This window comes from Chiloscyllium punctatum, chromosome 3 (assembly GCF_047496795.1).
Source record: "Chiloscyllium punctatum isolate Juve2018m chromosome 3, sChiPun1.3, whole genome shotgun sequence".
NCBI lineage: Eukaryota > Metazoa > Chordata > Chondrichthyes > Orectolobiformes > Hemiscylliidae > Chiloscyllium > Chiloscyllium punctatum.
In genome coordinates this window covers 44,924,300-44,944,472 of record NC_092741.1, presented here as the reverse complement: position 1 = coordinate 44,944,472, position 20,173 = coordinate 44,924,300, and the positions used below count along the sequence as shown (strand labels likewise).

General features: G+C 42.6%; 1 protein-coding gene across 2 annotated transcripts; it reads left to right on the top strand.

Moving 5' to 3' along the window:
• The first annotated feature begins 791 nt into the window (after positions 1–791).
• On the top strand, positions 792–19,030 carry mtres1 (mitochondrial transcription rescue factor 1). Of its 2 annotated transcripts, none has more exons than XM_072552669.1 (4): positions 792–867; positions 11,302–11,740; positions 12,689–12,761; positions 15,209–19,030. In XM_072552669.1, exons 2-4 carry the CDS (start codon positions 11,307–11,309, stop codon positions 15,386–15,388), a joined length of 687 nt encoding a protein of 228 aa, XP_072408770.1. In that variant the 5' UTR covers positions 792–867; positions 11,302–11,306; the 3' UTR covers positions 15,389–19,030. The 2 variants fall into 2 exon arrangements, with proteins under 2 accessions (XP_072408770.1, XP_072408760.1); XM_072552659.1 differs by having other exon boundaries at positions 794–949.
• Positions 19,031–20,173: the final 1,143 nt, after the last annotated feature.

Sequence of the window (20,173 nt, the reverse complement as noted above, 5' to 3'; positions counted from 1 at the left end):
GGGTGTCCAGAGGAGGTTTACAATAATTATCCTGAAACTAAAGGGCTTAACATATGAGGGGTGGTTGAAGACTCTGGGTGTGTACTCGATGGAGTTGACAGAATGATGTGTGGAATCTCCTTGAGACTTACCGAGTACTGAGAGGCCTGGATAGAAGGGATATGGAGATGTTTCCACCAGAAAGAGAGACTGGGACCTGAGGGCACAGCCTCAGAGTGAAGCAATGACCTTTTAGAACTGAGAAGAGGAGGAATTTCTTCAGCCAACAAGTGGTTAATCTGTGGAAAACAATGCGACAGAGGGCTGTGGAGACCAGGTATTTAAGACAGAGATAAATAGGTCTTTGATCGATAAGGGGTTATAGGGTTACCGGGGAGAACACAGAAGAATGGAGTTGAGAAAGTTATGGAACACGAAATGGGCCGAATGGCCTAATTCTGCTCCTATACCTTATGATCTACGGTCTTATTTAGTATCTAAAATTAGTATTCTACTAAACTGTTTTCTGAAGGTGGGTGTTCTGTATTAAAGGTTTTTTTTTGCTGCTAATGCAATGAGGGGTCCAGCACAATTCATTTGGATGAGTACTTGAAACATGACATTCAGGGATATGGGACAACAGCAGGAAATTGGGATTGGCACAGTTTTGGTGGTAGCAATGTCAGTGCAGAGGGCCTTTTCTGCGCTGTATGAATCTTACGAATGTAGGGTAACGGCGCTGCAGAGCTGAACTTGAGTACAGTACCCAGTGTATTTGTTAGCGGTTGCACATTCCTCCCTGCAGAGGAGCTTGTGAGTCAGGCACTTATGCTGGGAAGCTCATCTTGCCTGCTTTCGTGCTGTGGTGCACTCGCCGTGCAGTTGAGGGTAAGTGAAAAGATCAAGGGGAGCAAGTCCGAGAGAGAGAGAGAGAGAGAAAGAAAGAAATGTGTGTTGCAACTGGTAACAGGTAAGGTTGCTGCGTGCAGAGTGACTCTTTACAATGTTAGGGTTAACCCTGAGCTGGAGCAGTCTCTTCTGTAGGCCTACTCCAAATATCTGCGGCCTTTCCTTTTGCCCTTTCTTTCTGTTCGTTAGTGTTTCCGTGCAAAATATTGTCGCAATTATAAGTTATCCAGGAACTCTCCGAGATGTAGTTAGGCCATACCACACCGCTACTCCACTGTGTTGAAATTGGCTGCTAGATTCTAAAGTTATTCTTGTACAAGAATGTAGAGGTTGTGATCTTTTAGAATCCCCACTTTCGCGTGTGTTAACTCGAGATTGTCACCGTCTGGATGTTTTTATTTCGTAGTTAAGTGACCCTGGCTAGATGTCACCTTTCCCATTTGATTTAATTGAGCGGAATGCAGCTGGGTTTATTGAAAAATTCACTTCTGTTCAAAATGTGGGTGATTGGCTGGCAGAAGGATACTTTTACACTCTTATCCCTATTGATGATGAAGTGATGATGGTTCTTCAGCCTCTGCAGTTCACGTGCTGATAGTGCAGATCTTGGTCAGGAGTTCCAGATTTTGCAATAAAATCATAAAATGCTGTCCACGTTCAGCAGTCATCTAATGGGGTGAAGGGGGAAGTTCATATCAGTCACCTTTTAACACAACCTCTGCAGCTGGTATTCCTGAGTCAGTCCATACCATAGCCCCGGTGCCCTCAACATCTCCAACAGCCCCTTCACTGACCAGCTCCTCACTCAGAACATGACTGTCATGACCTCATGTCCCATTTCAGCATGAAGTCAACATTTGATTCCATACCTCTTCCATTACAAAACTCTTCCCTTTTATGTAATGGAGGGGCAGGTTTTGGAGTTAGAATTTTAGAATTACAGAACTTTCATGTTTTGGAGATGCTGGTGTTGGACTGGGGTGTACAAAGTTAAAAATCGCACAACACCAGATTATAGTCCAACAGGTTTATTTGGAAGCACTAGCTTTCGGAGTGCTGCTCCTTCATCAGGTGGTTGTGGAGTACACAATTGTAAGACACAGAATTTATGGCAAAAGTTTACAGTGTGATGGAACTGAAATTATACATTGACTTGAGCAGCTTCGTGATCCGTAATCCTGTTTGCCTGTGTTTCTGTAGAAACTTGATGTCTGTGTTGATATGTGCCATCTTCTTGGAGATCCTCTCCATTTTAAGTCGGCAGTTAGTGGTGTCAATAGTAGTCATGATTTGGAGGTGCCGGTGTTGGACTGGGGTGTAAGAAGTTAAAAATCACACAACACCAGGTTATAGTCCAACAGGTTTAATTGGAGGCACTGCACAACCACCTGATGAAGGAGCAGTGCTCCGAACCCTAGTGCTTCCAATTGAACCTGTTGGACTATAACCTGGTGTTGTGTGATTTTTAACTTTGTACACCCCAGTCCAACACCGGCATCTCCAAATCATGACTACCATCATTACCACTAATTGCTGGCTTAAAGTGGAGAGGATCTCCAAGAAGATCGCACATATCGTCACAGACATCAAGTTTCTACAGAAACGCAGGCAAGCAGGAAAGATCCCAAAAGGATTAGAGAGCACGAACCCACTCAAGTCAATGTATAATTTCAGTTACATCACACTGTAAACATTTGCTATGAATTGTGTCTTACAATTGTAAACCTCCATGTGTTTGTCACATTGTCCTTCCATGTGCTGGATGCAGCAATTGGGAATTACTGTAACAAACACTTGATTGAATAAGACTATCATATCATAGAGGTAAAAACAATGACTGCAGATGCTGAAAACCAAATACTGGATTAGTGGTGCTGGAAGAGCACAGCAGTTCAGGCAGCATCCAACGAGCAGCGAAATCGACGTTTCGGGCAAAAGCCCTTCAACAGGAATAAAGGCAGTGAGCCTGAAGCGTGGAGAGATAAGCTAGATGAGGGTGGGGGTGGGGAGAGAGTAGCATAGAGTACAATGGGTGAGTGGGGGAGGAGATGAAGGTGATAGGTCAAGGAGGAGAGGGTGGAGTGGATAGGTGGAAAAGAAGATAGGCAGGTCGGACAAGTCCGGACAAGTCAAGGAGACAGTTACTGAGCTGGAAGTTTGAAACTAGGATGAGGTGGGGGAAGGGGAAATGAGGAAGCTGTTGAAGTCCACATTGATGCCCTGGGGTTGAAGTGTTCCGAGGCGGAAGATGAGGCGTTCTTCCTCCAGGCGTCTGGTGGTGAGGGAGCGGCGGTGAAGGAGGCCCAGGACCTCCATGTCCTCAGCAGAGTGGGAAGGGGAGTTGAAATGTTGGGCCACGGGGCGGTTTGGTTGATTGGTGCGGGTGTCTCGGAGATGTTCCCTAAAGCGCTCTGCTAGGAGGCGCCCAGTCTCCCCAATGTAGCGATTTCGCTGCTCGTTGGATGCTGCCTGAACTGCTGTGCTCTTCCAGCACCACTAATCCAGTATCATATCATAGAGTCATAGAGATGTACAGCATGGAAACAGACTCTTCAGTCCAACCCATTCATGCTGACCAGATAACCCAACCCATTCTAGTCCCACCTGCCAGCATTTGGCCCATATCCTTCTAAACCCTTCCTATTCATATACTTATCCAAATGCCTTTTAAATGTTGTAATTGCACTAGCCTCCATCACTTCCTCTGACAACTCATTCCATACATGTTTCACACTCATGAAAAAGTTGCCACTTAGGTCTATTTTATATCTTTCCCCTCTCACCGTAAACCTATGCTCTCAAGTTCTGGACTCATCCATGCACCTCATATTTCAGTGCCTTGTTGGCTGGACTGTCATTTGAAGTCATACCATGTGGTCCCTGCCTGTGTCTGGATTGAACATTGGGTGTTGTGGCTGTAGGGGCTCATTCATAAGTGTCAGCTCCTTCCATTAGCTTACACAGTCTAAGTTAATATTATGTCTTTTTCATTCCAGCCAACTGTCTTTTTTGCTACTTGGTCATTTCTTTTTTGACCTCTGCTTTTTCCACGCGTTCTCTGCATTTCTCCAGGCACTCTGGTCAGTAGTAAGGACTTCAGTTTGTCCTCTTGTCCTGCACAAGTTGTTTGTGCTTCACTGTAAGGAGAGAGTTGATGGTACAAGCCTGACACATGGAGCATTGCATTTTCGGTTAGGTTAGTGTTGTGACCTCTCAATTTTGACATGAAAGCTGTTGCCTAGGCAATCCTGGTGTTCATTGTTGATCCAAGGTGTGTGAAGCTGTCAACAATTGCCAGGGGGAGGTTGCTCATATTGCTGGAGTCTCTGTGCTGAGCAGTCTGAGAGCGTCTCGATTTTGTTTGCTGGGGCTTTGCTTGTGCTTTATGGGGGATTCTCTTTATGGTTGCTGGAACTGGCACATTTCCAGCTCAAAAGGTCTTAAAATGGTCAGCGTCCCTCTGATTTGTTTTCCTTTGGGTGCAGAGTTAGAGATGGTATTGCACAGATGATCCCATTTTGACACTGCGCTCTGGCCTTGGACATTGCTGTCTAATCCATGTGTGTGTGGACTTTGCGTGTTCTCCCCGTCTGCGACGGTTTCCTCCCACGGTCCGGCGATGTTTACGTTGTGTGGATTAGCCATTCAACATTATTGTGTCTGCGATGTGTAAATTAGGTGGATTAGCCATGGTGAGTGTGGGATTATAGGGATAGAGTAGGGGTGTAGTTCTGGGTGGGATGCTCTCCAGATGGTCAGTGCAGCTTCGATGGCCTGAATGATCTTTATCCACACTGGAAGGATTCCATAGTTCTATGACGAGGACGTTGTCGAGAGTGTTGTTCCTGAAGTCGGGAACTCTGCAGCTTTTTTTGAATTTTGACATTTCTGGAGGGGTGCGACTATTTTCTTCAGTCATACAAAGATTTGAATTGTTATCTCTGTTTCTCTCTGCATAGATCCTGGCAGACCTGTTGAGTTTCTCCAGAATTTTCTATCTTTGTTTCAGATCTCCGTCATGTCTAAGATTGTGTTCAAATCCAAAATCCAACTAATTTTTGCCCTTCCTAATATCCACCTCCTTTTGCCCCACTTTGGTTTTGACTGTGCCTTTGTGAATCACTTGGAGGCCTTTTCCAACACAAAATGAGCAATAAAGTTGCCTTATTTATAAATTGGGCTGAAGTTTATTTTTCAAATTGATCTTTTTTCTTTCGCAGGTGTTCAGCAATGCCAAAAGCATTCTCTCACTCCCACACAATTCTTTGACTTAAAATCATTGCGATGTACAGCATGGAAACAGACCCTTCAGTCCAACTCATCAATGCTGATCAAATATCCTAAATTAATCTAGTCCCATTTGCCAGTATTTGGCCGATATCCCTCTAAACCCCCTCTTATTCATATATGCATCCAGTTGCCTTTTAAATTTTGTAATTGTACCGTCTTCCAGTGTATGGAGCCTCAAACTTGCATTGTACAGGAATGACCATTAAAGCCTTTCAATAAATATTTTTCACGAACAATGCCAGTATTACCCAGAGGTCAGAATCCTACCCAGCCATGGTGACCTACATTCTACCCTGCTTTAACTTTGGCAGAAGATGACAGCTTTACTGAATGCCATCACTAAGCCAACATCTCTTCACGAATATAAAAGCAAAAATACCATTGATGCTGGAAATATTCTGTAGTCAGGCAGCATTTATGGGTACAGAAACAGTTAACGTTCCTCATCGATGACCTTTCAACAGAACTGGAAAATATTATTAGTTTTAAGCAAATAAAAGGGGCGGTTGGACAAAGAACAGAAGGGTAGGTCTGTGATAAGTGTGATTAATTGACAAAGGGGTCAATATGGCAATGCCAATGGAGGTAGGATTAACAGGTAAAGGAACTAAAGATGTGTGAATGGCATGTTATGAGCAGCTGCTACCTTGAAGCAAACAGAAACTTAAGGCCGTATAACTAAAAGCTGCAAAGAGAACAGAACAAAATGAGGCCAAAGACTCCCGCGTGAAATGGTGGAATGCCGTGTTGTCGGGAAGACTAAAGTGTCTAAATGAAAGGTGCCTTCAGTCATTCACAGGATCACTGCAGAGGCTAAGGATAGAGATGTAGGGTGAGAAAAAGTGAAAAGTTAGAATGGCGGTCTCCAGAAGCTCAGGGTTGTGTATACAAACTGAGTGGAGGTATTGCACAGAGCAGTCACCAAGTCTGTGTTTGGTCTTTACAGTGTAGAGGAGACAGCACAGTCAGTATGGTCACCTAGTTTGACAGAAATGCAGGACAATGATCTTTCACTTGGAAGTAGTACTTGGGACCTTGGAAAGTGAGGGGGTAAAAGGGCATCTCCAGCACTTGCACAGATAGCACCTGCTGAGTGTTTCCAGCATTTTAGGTTTTTATTCCGATTTCTCTCACTCTCTCCCTGCAGTCAGTATTGGCTTGCTGACATTAACCATCTTTCAGTTCACAGTTTACCATTTGTGCTATTCCCTAGCTTGCTGTAAACACAGGTCCGAAATATTGCTCAGAAGGTTTTGCTTTATGAGTTCACATTGGTACTGCACTGTACATTGTAACAGCATTAAGTCATCAGGGTACTCACTCATGTGCTTATTTGTAGAGCATGTTGTTTCTAGAAGGAAGATGTGAATTATCATTCAATTAGAACATAGTCACTAAATCAGTAGGATAACCATCATAGATCATCAAAATCCTAGCAAGAACCTAAAAAATTCAGAGTTGAAAAATGTCTCGCCTTGAACTCCACAGTAAATATTATTTTATTAATGAGCACCTGGAAGCAATTTTTATGCGTGTAATCTACACTGAGAGTTCAGGTAACATATTAAACAAGTCAGCATTCATGTTCACACTACATGACATTTTCTAACCTAGTAGGAATCAACTTCAGTGGGTATATTATGCCTCCAGTATTGGTGTTATATAGAACATACACCGTCATTCCTCAATTAGCTGTCGTGTATGAGTCAAGTTTGGAAATTGGTGCTAAGTTTTGCATTCGTCTGATATTATTTTCCAGCAAAATAGACACTCTGTGCGTCTATGATGAGATGCCTTTTTAAAGTAATTATTTAAGTGCTCATGTTTCTTCTCTTTTGTGTATGTCTGTTTCTCTCCTATAAGTGGCAGTGTGGTATTGCTGGTCCAGGCAGGGCAGAGAGACATGATCTGTGAACACGTGTGGGGTTGGCGTTCGAGAGAGAGAGAGAATCCCAGGGGAGGCAGTTCAATTGCCAACACCGCACACTGAAGCAGAGGGAGTCAGTGCCATGATGCGACAGCCTTGGCTTGGTCAAAGCATCTACAAAGCCAGCACTTCTCTTAGATCCACTCAGTGTGCTGTTGCTATGGTAACATCCCATCATTTCAGATGCTTGTCAAAAGGCAAGCTGGCGCTCCTCTTAAGACGAGGAGGGTAAATTGGAAGCGGGAGATTTTTATTACTACAAAAAGAAATTTTGATTTTCTGAAGTTGAGTTTATTCAGTAATTCAGCCAGACCCACCTCGCACCATCTCCTGTCGCAAGCAGCTGGAACAACAGAAGTTGGTCTGATCCACTGACACAGAAACTTTTTAGCAATTTCTTCCTTTTATTGACCATACGATCAACAAACCCACAGGAAGTCTTTTTTGCACCCTATGAATATAACTAGCCCTATGTAAATATTAGATGTAAAGTAATCTGCATTGTATACCAGAAGCCTCAAATACCCCTTTCATGTTCAGTTGTCAGGGACTGTCACAGATGTTTGTCCTGTGTTGTCCTATCAAACTGGAAGGAACTGTTTATTGTTGTCATCAAAATTATTTCTGATCAATGTTTAAAATTGTTCCATCATTCACTAAACTTCGATTTTCTAAATAGAACCACCAATGGTGAGGCAGTCAATGTTTTAACTTGAAAATGTTTTTAAAGTTTGTTGCAATCTTCTGAAAAATTCAAATTTTCAGCTTTGCCTATCCAATCAGTCACTTCTTCGAAAACATTAGTGTTTCTAAAAGGTGACCTGCCTTTAACAAGTATGTGCTGGCTGCCTCTGAGTAATCAAAGCACATTCAGTAATTTTATCTCAATTTACAGATTCCAAGAGTTTCTCCTCATCTAACGTTTAACTAGTTAGTCTACATTGCCGGTTTCATCATTTTCTCCTTCTTCAAATCACATTCTCCCTGTGTCTGCGTGGGTTTCCTCCGGATGCTCCAGTTTCCTCCCACAGTCCAAAAATGTGCAGGTTAGGTGAATTGGCCATGCTAAATTGCCCGTAGTGTTAGGTGAAGGGGTAAATGTAGGGGAATGGGTCTGGGTGGGTTGCTCTTTGGAGGGTCGGTGTGGACTTGTTGGGCCGAAGGGCCTATTTCCACACTGTAAGTAATTTAACCTAAAATGTTACTTTGGCTCCCTTCCAGGCCCATGGAAGAAATTGCACATTTGAGGACAGTTGATATAATTGGTCCGAGCCCCTCTTGCCTCCTCTTGGACATCCTTCAATTGTGTAAAATGTAAACCATTAGAGTCCAATGAATTAGACAGTTTGCGCTATGCTCAGTAACTCTCAGTGCAAACTAATTCCAGTTTTCATTTGGCTCAGTGAGTCAGTCTTACCTCTGAGTAAAAGGTCAAAGGTTCAAGACCCACTGTTGGCAATTCTATCACTGCTGCATGTGATATGTACACTGTAATTTCTGCATTTGCCTACATTACATTAATCAAAAGTAATTTAACTATGAAACTCATTGCTATGTCCTTAGGACATAACTTATGCATGTTCATTTTTTTCAGTTCTCTGTAACATGTTACATGCTATCCTAATGCATTTACATCTTCATTTCTTTGCTCATTTGTCAAAGTTGATGTAAAATATTGACTTAATATCCTTTCATCATCCTAAATGAGAATCTTCTTCACCCCTAAGCAGTCCTCCCTTCCCTTTGATAATTCTTTTTAAAATTTCTATGCAAACCATTTTATTCCTGTTTGTTCAATGCCACCCTTCTTAAATATTGTCTTATAGCCTATTTTATTACTGCATTATATTTCATTTATTCCTCGAGGTTTTCCTTGCACTTGCCAATCCAAAGTTTCTGCTTAATTCTTTAATCCTTGATGCTTCAATGTCTTAGGAATGCATTTTATGTTCTTGTTTGATTACTATTCTGTCTGTCCTGTATTCCAAGGTTTCCTATGGCTGTTCCTTCAACCTGTTCACCTTCTTAGCAAATGAATTTGGAGACATACCACTGGTCTTTGCCCTTTTCCAATCTCAGTGACTGATCATTCTTTTTGTTTTTTTTACACTGAGCCTAACTATCTTATGGTCACTATTTCCCAAATTATTCTCTTCCCCGTGCCCCCTTTTACTTCTCAGAATTAAATCAAGTCACACGTTGTTTTCTGAAATATACTGATCTAGGGACAGGACGAAATGCATTTGCTCTGACCACATGCCATTATATTGATGACACTTCAGGTCCAGTGACTGTTCTTTAGAACTGTAGGACATTGCTGGACCTGAAATGTTAACTCTGCTTTCTCTCTCTCCACAGATGCTGCCAGACCTGCTGAGTTTTTTTTCAGCAAATTCTTTTCTTGTTTCTGGTTTCCAGCATCCGCAGTTCTTTTGGTTTTTTGAGTATCAGATTGTGTCAGAATTGTTAAAACCATCATTTCTATTGCCTTGCTGTTCTTACTTAATTTCTCTGAACTTTTGATTTTATTCACTTATGAATGTGTGCATCATTGGCTGGGCCAGCATTTATGTCAGTCTCTAGTTACCCTGGAGAAGGAGGTGGTGAGCTACCTTCTTGAACAGCGCAGTCCATGTGCTGTAGGTAAATGCACAATGCCCTTAGGAAGGAAATTCCAGGACATTTGGCATAGTAACAGTTGAGGAATGATGGTAAGTTTCCAAGGCAAATTAGTGAGTGGTTTGGAGGGGAGCTTGCAGCTGGTGATGTTCCCATGTCTCTGCTGCCCTTGTCCTTCTACTTGGGAGTCGTCATGTGTTTGGATAGCTCTGTTTGAGGATCTTTGGTGAATGTTTGCAGTGTATGTTGTAGATAGTACACACTGCTGCTATTGAGCATTGATGTTGGAAAGAATGAATGCTTGTGGATATGGTGCCAATCAAGTGGGCTGCTTTGTCCTAAATGGTGTCAAGCTTCTTCAGTGTTGTTGGAGCTGCTTGCATCCAGGCAAGTGGGGAATAGTCCATCACACTCCTGGCTTATGTCTTGTAGATGACAGGCAGACTTTCAGGAGTCAGAAGGTGAGTTACTTGCTGCAGTATTCCGAGCCTCTAACCTGCTCTTGTAGCCACTGTGTTTATGCGGTGAGTCCACTTGAGTTCATAGTCAATTGTAACCCCCATGATTTTGATACTGAGGTATTCAGTGATGATAACACCATTGAATGTCACGGGGCACTGATTAGATTCTCTTATTGGAGATACCATTTGTATGGCGAGAATGTTACTGTCAGCAAAAGCCTGGATATTATTCAGATCTTGTTGCCTTTGAACATGGACTACTTCCCTATCTGAGGGGTCACAAATGTGGAACATTGTGCAACTTTAAGCAGCCCCATCTCTGAGTTTATGGTGAAGGGAAAGTCATTGATGAGGTAGTCGAAGATGCTTGGGCCCAGGACACCAACCTGACGAACTCCTACAGAGATGTCCTGCAGCTGAGATGCTTGACCTCCACCTACCACAACCATTTTCCTATGTGCTAGGTATAACTCCAACTAACAAAGAATTTGTCCCCAATACTCATTTGTTCCAGTTTTACTAGATCTCCTTGATGTCAAGAGCTGTCATTCTCACCTTGGCATTAAGCTACTTTGTCTCTGTTCGAACCAAAGCTGTAAAAAAAGGTCAGGAGTTGAGTGACCCCAGCAGAACCCAAACTCTGCATTCGTGGGCACTATCCATAATGTCACGAGTTCCCCACCTGTTGCTTAGCTTGATCTGTGTAAACTGATTTAACATTAACCCACTCAGTGGATCTTTACATTTTGGGGGAAAAAAATGAAGACTTGTATTTATGGACTTGCACTTTTCAAAACTCAATAGTTTTTCAGCCAGTTTAAGTATTTAAAAAATGTAATAATGTTGTAATGCTAGAAATATAGTAGCCAACTTGCACTCAGCCAACACCCGCTAACAGCATTGTAAAAATGGCCAGAAATGTCTGTTTCTGAGACGTTGATTAAAAGGTTAAAGACTGACTAAGACACCAGGGATAACACCCTTCTGCTTCTTTGAATTATTGCCTTAGAGTCTTTTACATTTAGATGAACATACGGTCAGTGCCTCAGTTTTACAGCTTATCCAAAACCCAGTAACTCCAACAGAGCTACATGTCCCTATTTTCATGTTTTCCAGGCAGCATGAACAGCTTGATTTCTACGACACGTGTTCTGAAGAGTTTAAGCACTTGTAGGATCTTTTGGATAAAGTATGCATCACCTGAGCTGTATGGAGCATGGAATGTGAGAGCGGCCCAAAGGAACCTTTATCTGAAACTCGACGTCATTGAGCTCCAATCCCAAAGACACTGTGAGTTGCTGGCAGTGCAGCAAAAATCTCTGCTTGTAGATGTGCGATATAAAAGCAGCAAAAGCTCAAAGAAGGGCAAAAGGCGAATGTTACAAGAGGAGTCGGATGAAGAAGAGGATGATCCTGAGAAAAGTGACTATGAGGATGAAGTGGAGGAGGAGAAAGATGATGACACCCAGCCGAAAGCTTACAAAGACCTTGAGAAAGTAGTATCATCTTTCAGATTCGACCTCATCATGAAAGCTGGTCTGGATATAGCGAGGAAGTAAGTGGCCTGTCTTTGGGGAGGTCAAACCATGTCAATGCCGTTTCAGTTGCAGATCCTGCTAATAACATCTCACTGTCGTGGGGCTGTCATCGAGATTATTAATCAATTTTACAAAAGTCAGCTCCGGTGAATTCCTCATCCCAAAATTGCAGAACTGGCTCGGTTGAGTTTTGAACTGGTTAGTGAGGATGACCTAAATTGTGAAGAGGTAGTACGGTTTTGTGAAAGGGAAATCACGTTTAGTCAATATATTGAATTTCCTTGAAGGAGTAAGGGCAGCACGGTGACTCAGTGGTTAGCACGGCTGCTTCACAGCATCAGGGACCCAAGTTCAATTCCAGCCTCGGGCGACCGTCTGCGTGGGTTTCCTCCGGGTGCTCCGGTTTCCTCCTGCAGGTTAGATGGATTGGCCATGCTAAATGCAGGGTTTTAGAGACTGGAGTAGGTCTGGGTGGGATAGTCTTTGGGAGGTTGGTGCAAACACAATGGGCCAAATGGCTTCTATCTGGACTGTAGGGAGTCTGTGATTGTACAAAGGGGTAAAGGTTAGAAGTGAGATGGTAAAATGCTACAGATTTTGCTCTCTATTGCATGCATCTTACTGGCTATATCCACTTCTCATTTTAGATTCTTTCAGTACTCCTGATTTTCACTCTGGGTAGGAAGAGTTGTTCTGGGTGACATAGTTGATAACTGTTGATCAGGCAGTATAGGGTGACAGCTAACGTATTGCCATATTCGTGTTAGCATGCTCTATAGATCTTATCTGTGTGTTCACAGACACGTCTGCTGAACTGAGTTGTGTCTTTTCAAAATGAGGTTCGATCAGCTTTGATGTTGGTCATGACCACCCTGAGCTGGGCTTTCATTTGCAGTGGGGTCCTGTGGCTGAACGTTTTACCAGCCAGCATACTCTTTAACACCAGTTTGTGGTTTGTTTTGCAGCAAAGTAGAAGATTCCTTTTATAGTAACAACCTGAGACTGAACGGCGAGAAGTTACTGAAGAAAAGTAAAGTGGTATGTTTTACGTTTTCACCACAATTTATTTAAAATACACTCAATGTAACCATTTAAATGCCAAACACCGCTCTACAGCTTTAGCTGATGGGAGAGGTGTTACCTCATCTTTCGTAACACCTGTCTCTCTTGTCAATCAAAAATCAAATTTGCAATCCCTCACTGCCCCACCCCAAATAAATGACCAGTGTTTGTCAGGCTTTACAGAGCAGTGGGAATTGAATTCCTGTTTTAATTGTTGGGTTGTGATTTTATTTCGGGTCAGTCAGCTTGAGCATTTGGACGATCTTTTCCCAACACTGAGCTTGCGTGTGGGCTGAGACGGGAGCTAAGGATGCCAGGCCTTTCTGTGAAGTTTGAAAGCTCACTTGGAAGTGGTAGGATTGTGAGGGAGTGAGGAATATCCTTTTGTTATAACAGGCAGCACATGGCCTAATGGATTTGTAATTCTACAGAACTGTTTTTATTAAAGCAAAAATGTATTTAGACAGCCAACTGGCTAATAGAACTGTTCCACATACATCCAAAACTGACACTGAAGCAATCTGCCTAATTCCTGATTATGGGCAATGTGGGTGGATCGTTATCATCATTAACTTCCATAGCGATTGAAATCATCTGCCTGGTGATGAGATTAGCCTGTAGCTCTCGGTGAGCACACCCAGCTGTTGTCAGTTTGCTGCCTCAGTTATATAACAGGAAGGGAGCATTTTTTAAAAGCACCACTCCTATAGGCCACCAATTGCCAAGGCCCGCTCGAGAAAGAAAGAAAGGAAGGATGTGGGAATAAATGCCCATAATGTAAAGGTAAAGTTGTTATAGTGCTAGAAGACTAGAGAGCTGCCCTCCCATCACTGAGAGAGAGAGTGACCGGTGGTGATTTATCCCTAGGGTCACCACACCTCAGACGAAGGTAAGGTTGAGGATTGAACCCACACTGTTAGTGTTGCTCTGCATCACACACCAGCTGTCCAACCAACTGAGCTTACCAACCCTGGACTATCAGCATCTGTAAACATCTTGTGGCATCATCAGAATCAACTGGCACTCTATTCAATCGTGTAGCTTCCAAAGTGTCGACAATAGTTATAGTCAGTTGTGGCTCAGTACTGTCGATGCTGAGTCAGACGATTGGAGGAACAAGTTCCATACCAGGACCCCTGCACACTAGATTAACCCACAATGTGGTTAATGAGGGAGTTTGAGGATATTGACCCAGTAACATTGAAGAAATAGTGATATAGTTCCAAGTCCGAATGGTGAGTGGCTTGGAGGGAATGTTGCGTTTGGTGATGTTCTTCTCAATTATGACATACAAAACTACAATCTGGCATGTAAGCAATGACTAGGAACTGATCTGCGCCAGTTGTCCTTCTCCTTCTCCTTCTTGAGGTTTTGGAAAGTGCTGTGGAAGCAACTGCGGTGAATTACTGCAGTGCGTTTTGTAGATGGTACACATTACTGTGCCTGAGCGTCAGTGGTGAAGGGAGTTGATGTTTATGGATGTGGTGCCAATCAAGTGGGTTGCTTTGTCCTGGATGGCGTCAATCTTCTTGAGTGTTGTTGGAGGTGCACCCATCGAGGCAAGTAGGGAGTATTCCATCACACTGCTGAGTTCCTCACTGCAGAACTCCTAGTCTTTGGCCTATTTGTGCAACTGCGTTATTTACATAAAGCTGATCCTGACCATTGTTTACATGCTAGATTATAGTTTAATGTGTCATAACTGAGGAGTAAACCTAAAAGGAATTAAACAAAATTTATATCAAAACTTCTTACATAAAATTAGCAGATTTCAGCAGGAAGTAGCATCAACCAATGCTCCCTGATATTTTTAAGTTATTGATGAGCTGCCTGTTACCTATAAAATCCTAACAGGACTAGACAGGATCTTCCTGATAACCAGGCAGTGCAGAATCAAGAGTATCAGGCTGGCCACTTATGACTGAGCTGAGGAGAAATTTCTTCACCCAGAGACTGGTGACCCTGTAGGATTCTCTGCCACAGAAGGTGGTTGAAGCCAAGGAGGAGTTAGATGTAGTCTTAGAACTAAATACATCAACGGGTAAGGGTGAAAGTGGGAAAAGGGGACAGAGTTGGATGATCAGCCATGTTCGCAGTGAATGGCGGAACAGGTGCGAAGGGCTGAATGGCCTGCTCCTGTTTCTGTTTTCTCTGTTTGTGAGGTTCATGCGGGGTAGTGTCCTCCACAAGTGGAACCCATCCATCAGAATGCTGACCACTATGTGCAGAGCTTTCCAGCATCTGCACTTCGAGTGAACGTCAGCAGGAGTCTATATTTCCTCTCAACCTTCTGGTTAAATTGCAAGACAGTGGGAGGTATAATACAGAACTTCAGGCTTCCTGCACCCCGGGTGTAAGTAGTGGGTTCCCCGTGGGTTTCAGGTTCTGAACGATTATTTGCTTTCTTTTCTTTGTGTTGACAGGTGAAAGAGGGTGATGTTCTGGATCATCTGATTGGGGAGGATAAGGAAGCTGAAACTGTAACTGTCATGAGGGTGATGGTTCGGAAAATTGCTGAGGAAAATACAAATACAGAGAAACGCAGAGTGATCTTGAGACGCTGGAAAAACCTGCAGCTGCCCAGAGCAGAAGTGTTCAAATAAGATTACAGTGTCCAGCTGGAGGAGGGCTGATGCAGTCTGACTGGGAGATGAGATGCTGTCACTGATCAAACACAAAGCTCCAACATAACAGCAATTGACGTGGCAGCTTTTCTCACTGTTTGTCATGACAGCATGAGACATTGACAGCAGTTTGCATTTATGTCGTGTTCGTCACACAATGAACATTTCGAAATGTTTCACAACGGGACACATTGATAGCACAAAGTAAGGGAAGGCGTTCTGCTCACGAGCTAAAGGAGAAACCAGAGAGGTTATTTTTCGAAAGGCTTTTCAAAGATCACTTAAGGAGGTTTTGGATGAGAATTCCAGCAATCAAATAATCTGAAAGATCAGCTTCAGGTGGTGGTGTGGAGGGAATGTAGGGCAAAAATAGTACTCTGGAGACTGAATGAGCTGGGATGGGAGCCGGTTAGGGTGAGGTAAGGTCAGCCGGATGAAACAAGGCCTTAGTGCTGTTTGTAAATAAGAGCCAGGATCTTGAAAGGCAGCTGAGTTGGAGGGACCAGGGAGAGTAATTGTGCTGCACTTTGGATGAGAATGTGAACTGCTGAATCTTTGGTTTGTTCAAATTTGAATGAATAGAAGGGCAGATGAGAAGCATGAACAACTGAGTGCATAAACAGGCTATTCAGCCCATCATGACTGTGCAGTGCTTTTCTCCATTTGTTATTTCATCTAAACTCACCCTAATACAGCAATCATTTTATTAACTGGCACTTATGGGACCAGAAGTGTGCCACTTGATCAAGAGGTCCATACAATCAATTAAAAACACACATTAAGTAATAGAAGTGTACTGTAGGGGGTATGCACATCACTGTTATACTTTATTTACAGTGCAAGTCACTTAAATAACAATGCAACTTTATCTTAAATAAAACTTATTGGCAGACAGCCTTCTCACTCACACCCCCAACTGATTACTTGGACATTGCAGAGATTGTGATAATGTAGTAAACTCTGTGGTATTTGAGGTATATCATTTTTTTGCTGGTTTAGTGAGAGTGCTGGTTCGTAAGGTACGGGTTAAATCAAAGTTTGCTGCATATTTTAATGTTGCTGTTTATCAGCAATATTCCCTTTTAAATGTATTTATGGATTCAATTTAAAACGTTTTCTTGCATAAAATTCCAAATGCTAGCCACCTGGTGTATGGATGAAAAATCATTTCAGGACATCCACTATAGTCCTTTTCGAACACTGAAAATGTGTGAGTCTTATCTTCAGCTCTTTCTCTCTTATAATGTTATCACTATTTATGCTATTACAGACCTTCATGAACATGAAGATTCCTATCAGACCGCTCCATAATCTCCTGAATCTTGTGAAAACCAACCTTAGCCTCTAGCATCTCTCTTTGTAACTTAGATCCCTAGTGATGTACCACAGTGATCTTTAACATAATACAGTGATGGGATGGGATATTGGCAGTAATTGGGAGAGTTGGGCTTTTTCTCCTGCACCTACTGTCTGACCTAACCCCACCATACAGTGTTGCTGCAGTTTACTCATCACCAAGCTCAAGAAAACCTTTTGGCTTACAGCAGATGGACACATTCCTTTGGCAGCTATTTCAATACATTTATATTAAGTTGATGGATGCCTTGGTAAAAGTAACAGAAAAATATAGGAGTGAGTTAAGCACCTGACAACATTTTTTTTCAGCTGCAGTCGTTTCTTGACCATTCGATACTGTGGTGTCTGTCAATGATTTGACTGTCAGCTCCTGCCTGCTGCAACTGTCTGCTAGTTGGAACATGGACGGACAGCAGCAGTCAGGGGCGTTTCTCTCAGAGGTTGTCACCTCTGCTGCAGGCCAGGAGCCAGCCTTCAGTCAGTCGTCAGCTCTCCAAGTTGGACAGGCAGTGTGCTGTATGGAGAATCCTGGGTGCCTGACATCTAGGCTACAGTGCATTTCACAGGCGCCTGTTTTAGCATTTTACAGGTGCTCATTGTACTGATAAAAGCAAGAGCACTTTGTGCCATAATTATTAATTGTTAACTCCAGGGCTTCAATTGAAGTCAATTGAATTCAGTTCTTCAGCTGAAAGCATTCCCAGGGCTCTAATTAGAATGATCTATGTCAGCTCGTATAGCAAGGATTTGTATTTCCATCCCAAACTCCCCCAGGGCAGCCTAACTGATCCCTTAGAGATCACAGGGCAACCGAGTCCCAGTTTGTCTCTCCTGATTTACTCTTGATGTTTCAGGCACTGTTTGATTTCCCCTTGGTCACATTGTTAAATACTGAATAGCAGGCACTGATTGCAGGGCAGCACTCTAACATGAGACATGGAGGCAGTGTTGTCATCTTGAGCAGTACCAAGGCTACAATCTCATGGTAGGTTTCAAATAACTTAATAAACCAGGATAAATCCTTAAGATTTTAGGATCATTCCCGGCACAACATCGAGGGCTGAAGGGCATGTATTGCACTAATGTTCTAAGTACAACATTGAAATGACTTCGGTCTCACCCAAAATGTGTACCCACTCTTTCCCCACCATGTTTGGTATCTTTCAGTTCTGGCACAATTTTAGCTATGATTAAGTGAGTTTCTTGCACTACATCTTGTACAGGTTTCTTGTGGACAAAGCATTTAAGTAATTAAACTCATCAACATGACATTTGACATTTTGGGGGCTAGAGACTGTGTGAGGTGCAGTTTCACCTGACAGTGGATCACAAAGTGATCCAGGACACCAGATCTTTGCTGCTGTGGGATTCGGCCACATTTCAACATGAAAGCATGCACCTTAAAAATATTTAAGGTGTATGCTTTTGTGCACCTTAAGGTGCACTCTTTTCTTTCAGCCATTTGCAAATTGTGAGAAACTCCAAAACTATTTTACTGGCACAGGAATCGATGTATCCATTTTTACCCTGTACTGTATCTTTGAAATAATGCTTTTTTGAAAAAAAATTAATAACTCCTGTAATTCACCCAGGTGTAGACTTCACTAATAAAGAGCACCTGCACCTTGTTGCCATTAAATGCCAGGCCCATGCAGTTCACCTGCAGGATCAATTATTGTGCTGTAGACCTGATAAGATAGCATATCCTGTGACCAAGGATTATGGAGCAAAATGGGTAATTGGATCTCAAGTACAGGTTAAATGTGATCTGATAGGATCCATTTGGAGAAATGAATGGCATTCTTCTGTAACCAACGTGTAATCTGCCATATGTCAAAGTGTAGTGCACCTCTGGTAAACTCTAGGCACTACACTTTGTTACACTTGTAAAGCTATTATTTTTAAAGCAACAAAAAGCCAATTGATCTGGAGCCTAAGGATAACAAGTACTTCCAACTAATCTCAACAGATGTTTTGAGCTCCCCCTATTAAGAGCAGTAATTTTTTTTAAAAAGCTGCAGAATTCTTGTGATCAGTGATATATTTTGCAGACTAATGTGCTGTATGTTCTTGATACAGAGGAGTTAGTTCTATGGTGAGATGCTACATATTAGCTAATAATTATCACAACTGCAAACAGTGCAGTGCTGACAAATTCTAACATACAGTAGTGAACACAATATCACGATGTTATGGTTCCTTACCTCTGAAGTGTTTATTCTTGATGTATGTCATTATAGAAATAAAGATTATTTTTAACACCTACTTTTTATTGACTTAAATGTGCAAATCTTATTTAATATATTATTGAACTGAAATCTTTGGGTATCACTGAGTTTCCATTAGTAATGTACTAACCACCTTTATTCCATATCGTCTGATAGCTGGATCTGTTCATTAGTATTCATGTTGAAAGCAAGCAGGACGTGGAGCCCAGGGTAAATAGTAGAATTATTCAGAGGTGGAATATGTGAGACAAGGGTGAGGTTAGCTCATTGTAACAACAACCAGCACTTCAAAGAAGGGAGAGGCAGGAAGATTGGGAGTGTCCACTTCAGAAGATGGTGCCAAAACCTCCCATGAGAATATACACTGCAATAAGCAGTTTCCAGAATGAATAGCAGTGAAAATAGTCACTTCATTGAACAGGTTGAGTTTATTCTCCACTGAAGCTACATCTCACCCTATCAACAAATCCCTCTGTTCTCATGGACTTAATTATTCACTTCAGATGCTGACACTTAATTTTGGTCTCCCGCATAAGCGAAAACTAATAACCTGAAATAATCTCATGACTGAGCTTCCCCCAACTTCAGATCAATGTTAGAGTCATAGAGATGTACAGCATGGAAACAGACCCTTCGGTCCAACTCGTCCATGCCAACCAGATGTCCTAACCTAATCTAGTCCCATTTGCCAGCACTTGGCCCATATCCCTCTAAACCCTCCCTATTCATATAGTCACCCAGATGTCTTTTAAATGCTGTAATTATACCAGTCTCCGTCACTTCCTCTGGCAGCTCATTCCATACATGCACCACCCTCTGCATGAAAGCATTGCACTGAAGTTCCCTTTCTATCTTTCCCCTCTCACCCTAAATCTATGCGTTCTAGTCGTGGACACTCCACCCCAGGGAAAATACCTTGTCTATTTGCCATGTTTCCTTCACTAGTCAGACTAGCCCACCAATGAATTCTCAGAGTACAGAGGAGAAAGCTTTTGACCCCCACCCCTTCCCCAAGTACCCTTTCTTTGAGTTTCCAACCTCTTTTAAATGTCCCTTCATGATTTTTATTCTCCCCCCTCCCCCCGCCAAACCCACCGAGTAGTCTTTTCTAATCATGTTCACTGGGTCCCTTGGGAAGAGCAAACTCTACTCTATCCAGCAGCACCCCATTTGATGACTC